Raw genomic sequence first — 10928 nt, 5'->3', positions numbered from 1 at the left:
ATACATGTAAAAAATCAGCCGTTTGCTTGGGAAGCTTGGTCCCAATGAACTTGAAGTTTTCTTGATGGAATTTACTTTCCAAATGGGGAAAAATTTCATCATCATCAAAGGTGCGAAACTTGCAAACAGAGCAGACGTACATGATCCTGAAATGACAAAGCTCTGTTAGCTGTGAAAAATATGGAAACACGTTCCATTGTTTATTTGTTCGATTGCACAAATAAAACTTAGAAATCCAAAGCAGCTAAAGATGTCACAGAATCAAAAAAATTTACAATATAGACAGAAATGAAGATATTCAATTCATCTACGCCAGATAAAAATGCCTCATCTCACCTTCCTGCACTGGATCTTTAGCCTTGAACAATACAGCACTTCAACAAGCACATACTCAAGTTCTCTTTATGATGAAGGGTGCTTGCTAACATCTCAGATCGTTATACCCTCCCCTTTCTGGATGGAAACATTTTCCTCATCACATATTTAATCCAGCACAGTACAGGGCCTTCAGCCCATGATGTTATGCTGACCTCTTCATTAAAAAAATTTAAACCCTCCCGACCTCATAACACTCCGCTTTTCTTGCATCCACGTGTCTGTCCAAGAGTCTCTTAAATGCTTTGATTGTTCCAGCCTCCACCACCATCCCTGGCAAGGCATTCCAGGCACTCACAACTCTCTGTGTAAAAAAACTTACTCTTGACGTCCCTTCACCTTGTACAGATATCCTCTGGTGTTTGCTACTCCCACCCTGGGAAAAAAAGTGCTCACTGCCTCTCATAATCTTGTAAATTTCTATTAAGTCACCTCTCATCCTTTTCTCCAAAGAGAAAAGCACTAGCTCTGCTAACCTTGCCTCATGAGACATTTTCCAATTCAGGCAACACCCTGGTAAATCTCCTCTCACCCTCTCCATAGCTTCCACATCTTTCCCCAGTGATAAGGTGACCAGAAATGAACACTCTATTCTAGGTGTGTTCTACCAGGAATTTATAGAGCTGCAACATTTCCTCATGGTTCCTGATTTCAATCCGATTTATGTAGCCTTCTTAACTGTCCTATTAACCTGCACAGCAACGCTGTGAGATCTATGGATTTGGACCCCAAAGTCCCTCTGTTCTTCCATACTGTTAAATATCCTACCATTAAACATGTACTCTGTCTTCAAGTTTGAATTACCAAAATGCAACACCTCATACTTATTTGGATTAAACTCCATCTGCTTCTTTTCTACCCAACTCTGCATTCTGTTGTAGCCTTAAACACTATCAAAAAATTTTCCAACCTTGGAATAATCTGGAAACTTACTAACCCATCCCTCGACTTCTTCTGATCAAACATTCACTTTAAAGAGTCTGGTGAATTAAAAAGTAGTCTGCTAAGATCCTATTTGGAATCATAATAGGTGTTTACTTAGTTGATTGCAATTCAACTACCAACCAGTTTCTTATATTTTGTCCAACCATTCTTATCATAGTTAAAAATTAAAAAAAAAAATGATTTATTTCAGCAGCTGGTAACACTAACATTTACAACCTATCCCTGACTTTCCTTGAGAAGATAGTGACATGCTGCCTTCTTGAACTACTACTGTTCCAGCGAAGGTGCTAATAAGTAGAGTTCCACAATCTAGATACAGCAGCAAAGAAGGATTGGAAGCACATTTCCAAATCACCACAGTGTGAATCTTAGATGGTGTTCTCATGCACCTTTGGTTCTCATCCTCCTTGATGGTAGACGTTGCAGATTTAAGAGGTCCCGTCAGTGCAGCTCAGGCAAATAACAACAGTGTATTTTGTAATGATACACACCACAGCTGCTGTGCATCAGTACTGAAGGAAATAAATGCTAATGGTGATTGACTGGAAACCAATTATGTGCTACATTCATCCTTCACACTCCTGATGTGCTTGGAGGACAGTGTAAAGAATTTGGGATGTCTTAGTAACTTTTTGCAGGATATCCAGCTTCTGACCTCTACCCATGAGATTTTCTGAATCAATACTCATCAACTTGATTTTTAAAAAATCATGAAACTCGTGCATCTATAATTTATCTTAAATCATGGCAAAGCAGAAAATGCATACTTATGTACATGACTGAGGCATCAAAGACATTATTTCCCACAATACCAATCATTAAGCAAACCAGTTTTTAATTGAGTCTTTGTCCTGGAGAAATTCCCCAGAATTTAGGACCTCCCGGGCCCTTCACTTAGCGGACCAAATTCCTGGGAATTTACCCTCTCTGGCAATTTAGGAGTTCCACCCTCAACTGATGACTCATTATGCACTCAGAGTAAGAGCCGGGTTCCTCCCACCAGTAGGTCGGTCACTTGCCCGCCCTCTTCCGACAGTAGGTCCATCGCTCGCTTGGCCCCTCCTGCCAGTAGGTCCGTTGTTTGCTCACCTCCTTCCGCCAGTAGGTCCGTTGCTTGCTCACCCCCTTCCACCAGTGTTTGCTCGCCCCCCCTTCCGTTGGTAGGTCCCTTGTTCGCTCGACCCCTTCTGCTGGTAGGTCCATTGGTCGCCTGCCTGCCCCCTCTCTCCGCCCCGGTCGTGAGGTCAGCTGCCTGCTCACCCTACTCCCTCACTTCAGGGCCGCTTCGGTACATCGCGACAGCTGCACAATGCGGGATGAATGGCTGACCATTTCACGCAGCTGGAACCGCTTTGGGAAATACAGTTGCACGAAGGATTATGGTTAACGAGGACGGCCATTCATCCCACATTGTGCTGCTGTCGTGATAGGCCAAAGTGGCCTGCTGTTCTCTGGCGGTAAGTATCTTTTCATTTTAATGTACAAGGCCTGTTAACATGCAAAACTTAATTACCTTTGTGTAATACGATCCCGCTGTTTTTTCTTTGGTTTCTCCTTGTTATATGGCTTCTTTTTACTGTCACTAGTTTCCTCTTGTAGGTCACCAGCTAATAAAAAAACGAGTTAATGGCACAGGTATTCTATCAGATGCACACAAACAAAATGAACAGGAAACCAGTACTCTTACATTTCTTGGACTCATCATCTTCACCCTCGGCAGCTTCTTTTTTCTCCTTCTCGGGACTCTCATTTAAATCTTTATCCTCAACACTCTAAATATAAAGAAGTTTAAATGATACACTAAGAAATTACCCCAGATTTTACAAAAACATGTTGGCTCAGATGCACAATCATTGAAATTTATGGTGGAGAAATGAACCAGGATTTGTTTTGTTGTTGCTTCCAGCACGTTACAAGCCAATTCTGGCCACTTAAACATGTGCTGCTCAATTACACCCAATTAACCTTGGTATATTTTGAATGGTGGGAGGAAACTGGAGCACCCGAAGGAAACCCATGCAGGTCACAGAGAGAACGTACAAACTCCTTACAGACATTGTCAGATTCAAAGCCGGGTCGCTGCCATTGTAATAGCATTGCGCTAACTGCTATCTGATGAGTTTATTTAAATTTTAAAATCTCTACCATTTGGAAAACCTGAAAACAGCAACATGAATAATGATGTACAGAATAATAAAATTAAACTAAATTTCCTCTCTGAATTACCAAAGAAATAAAGCCAAATTAATTCTACGGTACTAGATATTGGACCAAGGCAAAAATCAGATATTTGAAGGAACACCCTCCACTTGCCTGGACAAGTGTGGTATAAACAATTCTCAACGGACAATCCAGGACAAAACATAAACTAGCTCAGTATGGAGCAGGCGTGACAGGCAGGATGGCCTACTCCAATTGCTTATGTAAACATCAGTCCACCATCAGCAATCCCACAGCACATCCTAAACCCTTAAGCTCAAAGGAGCTCTCAGCGTCAAGTAGATGGAAAACCAGCATACGCATATTCCCCTCCAGGTTGTACAGCATGATGACCTGGAAATAGACATCATCGGTCCTTTATCATCATGGAGTCTAATCCTTGGAACTCCTTATCCAACAGAGATAGGGGAATGCCTTCACCTGAAGGTCTGCAGTGGTTCAAGATGGCGGTTCACCACCACCACCTTCTTAAGGGCAACAAATGTACAGATTTGGTAAATGAGTGATGAATAAAAACAAACAATAATGAAAAAAAAAACACCCTCATCTTTACCATTTGAAACAACATCCAAAACAAAAGGGAAATAGTCAAAATATTCCACCCTTATTCATAAAAAATTAAAAAACAAAAATAATCCAATTAATATCCATTCAGGCCATTCCAACAAGTAATGTAGCCAAGTGACATTAATAATGTGACGCAGACACAAGGGAATTTCCTGAAATTAAATCGAGCTTTAAACGGATTCTCCATATAGTAAAAGTCCTAAAATCCAGACTGTTCGGGGATTTTGGTCAGTTTGGATTCTCGGGCAGTACTTTTACATTCAGATTTAAGGAGGAATGAAGAAGAGATGAACAGGTAAATTTTGATTATTCGTTAACAAATACAGCATGCTCATTTAACAAAATGAGCAGTTTTAATGAAAAATAAAGTCAACATTTGACAAAAATGTAAGTATAATCTTTTATACTCCAAAAAAAGCATGCAATGCTTGAAATTATGTTTAAAATGAACATCGTAAAAGAAAAATACAGGATACAAATTAATTCCTTTGTGATAACATTACCTGTATAAGCATGGTTGCTTATTGTTGCAATGCATCTGTGGCACTTGCACATGCATGCACACTAAATTTAAAAAGTTTGAGAGTCTGGAGCCACAGGTGGTCCAGATTTCTGGCATTCGGATTTTTGGACTTTTACTGAAAGTAAAATAAACCTCTGAATCCCATCTTTTTGCATCCTGAAACCATTTCCATGCTTAAAATTTGTCAAAGTGCAATCTTCAACAATGACAGAAATACTCACAGTGGACGCATCACCTGCAGCAGCATCTTCAATATCATCATTATGTGCTTCCCTCTCTTCTAAATACAAAACACAAATCACATGCTCATTAACATGTGAACCAGATCAGCTAAAACACTAATTAACCAAAAATATTACTGAGTAAAAAATAGATCTAGAGCTCTGGAGAATGCTTCAATCATTCTGAACAATTTACTCAACAGAAAAGCTGCCTCGAATCCAAAAAAGAAAAAATTAATACGGATTTTTCTCAAATGTTGTTCTGCAAAAAAAAAACTGACTCAAATTTGCATCCAAAACGAGAGGTAGCTAGTCAGGAAGAACTATGGAGTTCAGCAAAACTGGTGGCTCCACCTTTTAAGTATGGGGGAAAAAAAGTTCTATATATTTAATGGGCAAATATACTGTACAACCTGGGAGGTTCCCCAAGTCCCAACCTTGTTGTATTCCAAATAATGAGTCCCAAAGAGTGTTAAAATCCAATACCCAAGAGGGAGACATGATTGTTCAAAATTTCACCCTCATCACTCCAACTTGAAAGTACTACCTGAAATTCAGGATGTTTGAGTAACTCTTTTGCATGATAAATGGGTTACTTAAACTCCTTATCAAGAACGAAAAGTCATGAAGGAAGAAGGTGCAATATTAAATTTTTAATAAGGTTACCTTCTTCACTGTCTGACAAATCTGACTGGTCTGTTCTTGACATTTTGAAGTCTGGTTCATCATTGCTTCCTGTTGATTGTTTCCTCTTCATTCCACCTATTATTCCACCTCTACCTCTTCTCTGTCATAAAGATATTATAGCATTAGTCAACATTTCCCCTTGATTCTGTTAACTAAAAGAGATCATGCTCCTCAGATGCATAGAACAGAATACGTTGATATCACTGCTCAGCAATCAATCTTGGAGCCAGATTAATTTCTGGTTCTTGCAAATGTTCAAACCTACCGGTAATCTATTTCTAAAACTCAATGGAGACACTGTTTCAATTCTTATTTTTGCATGCATTTCATCAAGTCAAAACTTTTGTCTTTATCCTGTCATCCACTAATTTGTGAGAATGGTTGTATATACCTAAGCACTTTGATGAAATTTAACTGAAGTGTACAAAGCTTACGGAGCCACAGAAGTTGGATGAGCGAATGTTAAACATTCCAAATTTCACGTGCATACACTGAAATTTTTCCAATGACTCAAACACAATGCAAAACAAATTATAATCCTCCCAAAAACCACTATGCAAAGTAGATCCTATTATTCATCCAATTTTTCATGCTCAAATGACAAATGATTTTGAAATCTGTATCACGACCTTTTAAACTTTTATCTAACAGAATAAATGTTTTTCCGTAAACTATAGATTCCACCTACAAATGCTCTCTTTATTTTCATCCATTCCATATATTTTGCCATTTTTGTCTTCCAAATAATCTTTACTTTATTTTTAAACAAGTAAGAATTAGAAATGGATTGCAGCAGATTTGGAATTTGAATTCTTCAAGTGCATACTGAAATTCACGCAGTTGAATTGTTTAACCTGTAATCTTATAAAATAATAAAAGTATTTTACTTACACCTCTGACCCGATTCCAATCTCTCCTTCGTGGTCTGAAACCTCCAAACTGTTTCCCCATTCCTTGCATGCCATATGACCCATATCCAGAATTGAAGGTCTGGGAGAAGAGTGAAGGAGGGTTCCTGGAGGGGCCACCATAGCCCCTGCCACCCATTCCCATCGACATCTCATTCCAGCACGCAGACAGTCGCTCAGTACTTGATGAAAAGGGTTCATTCCAGAAGGGTCTGTTATTTGGAACCCAGTCTCGAGACCAACTCTGACCCCGAAACTTGCTGGAGCCATCACGCCCTCTGTAACGGAAATAATCCCTGCGGGGCCTGGTGAAGTTGTCAAAGCGGTCAAAACGACCTCCATAGGAATCGTTGCGATAAGGTCCAGACTCGCTGTAATCAAAGCCAGATCTGAACAGATCACGATCATCTACCGAAGATCTGGAGTCATAGGACTCAAAAGGTGCAAAGCTGAAAGAGTCACAGAACAAACAAGGAATCTGGTCAGTAGCACAAATAAATTTAAGTTTGTTATGTAGTCCGAACAGATAATACAAATACCAAGAATGGCATGTTTTCATAAAGAAGAAACTAACAATATTTTCTAAATAAGCAACAGGTAACCTTATCTGGTAATGAACAGGCCAGTGATAATTAATCTTTTACCAATTTAAGCACTTCATTATCGATCCTAAAATTTGGATTCACCCTCCTCCCCTAGAGTTAATGCGTATTTATAGTATGCATTCAAAAGTTGTAGTCTATTCCTAATCCTGAAGCAACATGAAAACTAATATTTAAAAAGAGGGGTAGAGAAAAAGCGGGGAATTATAGGCCGGTGAGCCTTACATCAGTAGTGGGCAAAATGATGGAATCCATTATTAAGGATGTAATAGCGGAGCATATGACTAGCAGAGAAGGGATCGGACGGAGTCGACATGGATTTACAAAAGGTAAATCGTGCTTGACAAATCTATTGGAATTCTTTGAGATGGTGACAGGTAAAATAGATGGGGGAGAGCCAGTGGATGTGGTGTACCTGGACTTCCAAAAGGCCTTCAATAAGGTCCCGCATAAATGACTGGCTTACAAAATCAAGGCTCATGGGATTGGGGGCAAAGTATTGATGTGGATTGAGAACTGGCTGGCAGGTAGAAGACAGAGAGTTGGGATAAATGGCTCATTTTCTGAGGGGCAGGCGGTGACCAGTGGGGTGCCACAGGGATCTGTACTGGGACCCCAGCTGTTCACAATTTACATTAATGATCTGGATGAGGGGATTGGATGTAATATCTCCAAATTTGCAGATGACACTAAGCTAGGAGGGGTTGTGTGCACGGAAGTGGGGGTCAGGAAGCTCCAGTGTGATTTGGATAAATTGAGGGACTGGGCAGATACATGACAAATGCACTACAATGTGGATAAATGTGAGGTTATCCACTTTGGTAATACAAACCAGAGGGCAGATTACTATTTGAATGGTAATAGATTAAGAGATGGGGAAGTGCAGAGAGACCTAGGGGTACTTGTACACCAGTCTCTGAAGGCGAGCATGCAGGTACAGCAGGCGGTTAAAAAGGCAAATGGTATGTTGGCCTTCATATCAAGAGGGTTTGAGTATAGGAACAAGGATACCTTACTACAGCTGTACAGGGCCTTGGTGAGACCCCACCTGGAATATTGTGTGCAGTTTTGGTCACCTTATCTAAGGAAGGATGTTCTTGCAATGGAGGGAGTGCAGAGGCGATTCACCAGGCTGATACCTGGAATGGCAGGAATGACTTATGAGGAAAGATTGCACAAATTGGGATTGTACTCGCTGGAGTTTAGAAGATTGAGAGGGGATCTCATAGAGACATATAAAATTCTGGCAGGACTGGACAGAATGGATGCAGATGGGATGTTTCCAAGGATGGGAAAATCCAGAACCCGGGGCCATGGTTTGAGGATAATAGGCAAACCATTTAGGACCGAGATGAGGAGGAACTTCTTGACCCAGAGGGTGGTGAATCTGTGGAATTCATTGCCACAGAGGGCAGTAGAGGCAGGTTCATTAAATATATTTAAGAGGGAATTAGATATATTTCTTCAGTATAAGGGTAACGGAGAGAAGGCGGGGACGGGGTACTGAACTTTAAGATCAGCCATGATCTTGTTGAATGGCGGAGCAGGCTCGAAGGGTCGAATGACCTACTCCTGCTCCTATCTTCTATGTTTGTAATATGTGGGTGGAAACATACTGCATGAAGTTTCACATTTGTTGTGGTAATATATAGACTTGGGACTTCATAGCTGAAGGGTAGTCGTCGGGACGAGCTCCCACTGCTACACAAATACTCTTCATACCATGCAACTCAAACAGCCTCTGACAAGCAAGCTCAACTTGCACAGTCAAGGAAGAGATGGGAGTTTGACTTGGGAACAATAATCAATGAAGAGTGATGGACAGTGACTAGAGTCATCAATACCAAATATTGTACAATTTCTTGCATCAGCTGTACCTCACACCAAAAATTACACAAAGTCGGAATTTTCTCAAATGCTGTTCTGCAAAAAAAAAAAAATACACGAATTGTTGGACTCAAATTTATATCCAAAAGGAGAGGTAGCTAGTCAGGAAGAACTATGGAGTTCAGCAAAACTGGTGGCTCCACCTTTTAAGTATGGGGAAAAATAGTTCTATATATTTAATGGGCAAATATCGAGTCCACACTGCTGAAGATCCAGCTGCGCTGGATGGGTCATGTCTCCAGAATGGAGGACCATCGCCTTCCCAAGATCGTGTTATATGGCGAGCTCTCCACTGGCCACCGTGACAGAGGTGCACCAAAGAAAAGGTACAAGGACTGCCTAAAGAAATCTCTTGGTGCCTGCCACATTGACCACCGCCAGTGGGCTGATAACGCCTCAAACCGTGCATCTTGGCGCCTCACAGTTTGGCGGGCAGCAACCTCCTTTGAAGAAGACCGCAGAGCCCACCTCACTGACAAAAGGCAAAGGAGGAAAAACCCAACACCCAACCCCAACCAACCAATTTTCCCCTGCAGCCGCTGCAATCGTGTCTGCCTGTCCCGCATCGGACTTGTCAGCCACAAACGAGCCTGCAGCTGACGTGGACTTTTTACCCCCTCCATAAATCTTCGTCCGCGAAGCCAAGCCAAAGAAAGAAAAGATACTATACAACCCGGGAGGTTCCCCAAGTCCCAACCTTGTTGTATTCCAAATAATGAGTCCCAAAGAGTGTTAAAATCCAATACCCAAGAGGGAGACATGACTGTTCAAAATTTCACCCTCATCACTCCAGTGCTTTAGATGTGATGTGGAGGTGGGAACTCTTGTCCATTCCATGGCCATGTACAAAGATGAGACCCTTCTGGGAAGACCTGGGGGACAGCCTGAAAAAAAATTACAAAAGTGGATTTTCCACAAGATCTGGGGGATATTGGAGATGTATGGTTAAGACTGACCAAATACCAAATTTCACTCGTGAAGGTCGCCTTGGTAGTACAGCAGTTTTGTGGAAGTCTGACTCCCAACTAAATACCACTTGATGTAATGTGGAAATGCAGAGTTGCATTCCCCTGGAGAGAGAAAAAAAAAATCACATATAACCCAAGGAAGAAGCATGACATATTTGTTGGAGTATGGCAACCTTACCTGAGATACATGGGCACTTAGATAGATTAGTTCTCCTCCCCCCATCACCACCCTCCCCCCTCCGCCAAAAGAGAGATACTGTAACAACCTGTCCCCAGTAGGAAAAGGCATGTGACTAGTGAAACAGAATATGGCGCAGACATTATGTTTTATTTTTCTCATTTCATTTGTTCTGGTTTTTATTTTTGAGTCTTTTTTTCACCTTTGAATCTTTTTTTCTTAGTCATTATTATTCCTAGTTTTTTTTTTCTTTTTTTCTGTTTAGGTTTTTGTAAGGGTTGATGGCCCCCATTGATGTCCGATTTAACATAAATTACTTGACTGTTAAATTATATGTGAGGGGGGAGGGGATCAATACAGACTGTATATACACAGGAATGTTGGAAAGATTGAACTGTTCAAAAAAACAGTATTGGTGAGCGAAGGGATTAAAAATGCAGACATCATTTTAAAAACGTGGGAAATGGATTTTGGAAATGTGGAAAATTCACGTCTGCTCATTGAGCAGTTCAGTAACTCACTCCCCTTGTACATCATAACATCTGCAACTCTAACTCCGATCTCAGAGCAGAAGTTCTATATGAGATGCAGTTATGCATTCTTATCCTCTCATATCACAAAAAAATGTTATCCAATAAATTTGCAAAGTAGTTAGCATAGAAATTAATTAGTTACAGCACAAGGCTTAATTGGATGCAAGTCAAACTACATCTTCCTTCCACAGCACTTAGAAAAGCCCAGTTCCATGGGTACTGGCAATTAGCACATTAAACTGCATGTAATTTTGTAATATTTTATTAAATGACCTTCACCACAAACTGCTTTTTTCTCTCCAAGATGATATAGA

The 10928-nt window shown here is 40.7% G+C and overlaps 1 protein-coding gene across 1 annotated transcript in view; it reads right to left on the bottom strand.

Annotated features, from left to right (window-relative positions):
* LOC138758417 (A-kinase anchor protein 8-like) overlaps positions 1–10928 on the bottom strand; it is a 28310-nt gene that overhangs the window by 6313 nt on the left and 11069 nt on the right. The window contains exons 4-9 of the mRNA XM_069927301.1: positions 6430–6895; positions 5518–5638; positions 4852–4910; positions 3008–3092; positions 2834–2927; positions 5–146 (exon numbers count right to left, since the gene is read on the bottom strand). Coding sequence (XP_069783402.1) covers positions 5–146; positions 2834–2927; positions 3008–3092; positions 4852–4910; positions 5518–5638; positions 6430–6895 — 967 coding nt within the window. The remainder of the gene's footprint in view (positions 1–4; positions 147–2833; positions 2928–3007; positions 3093–4851; positions 4911–5517; positions 5639–6429; positions 6896–10928) is intronic.

This window comes from Narcine bancroftii, chromosome 3 (genome assembly GCF_036971445.1).
Source record: "Narcine bancroftii isolate sNarBan1 chromosome 3, sNarBan1.hap1, whole genome shotgun sequence".
Taxonomy (NCBI): Eukaryota; Metazoa; Chordata; class Chondrichthyes; order Torpediniformes; family Narcinidae; genus Narcine; species Narcine bancroftii.
The sequence above is the reverse complement of the archived record's forward strand: the minus strand, read 5'-3'. Positions and strand labels throughout refer to the sequence as shown.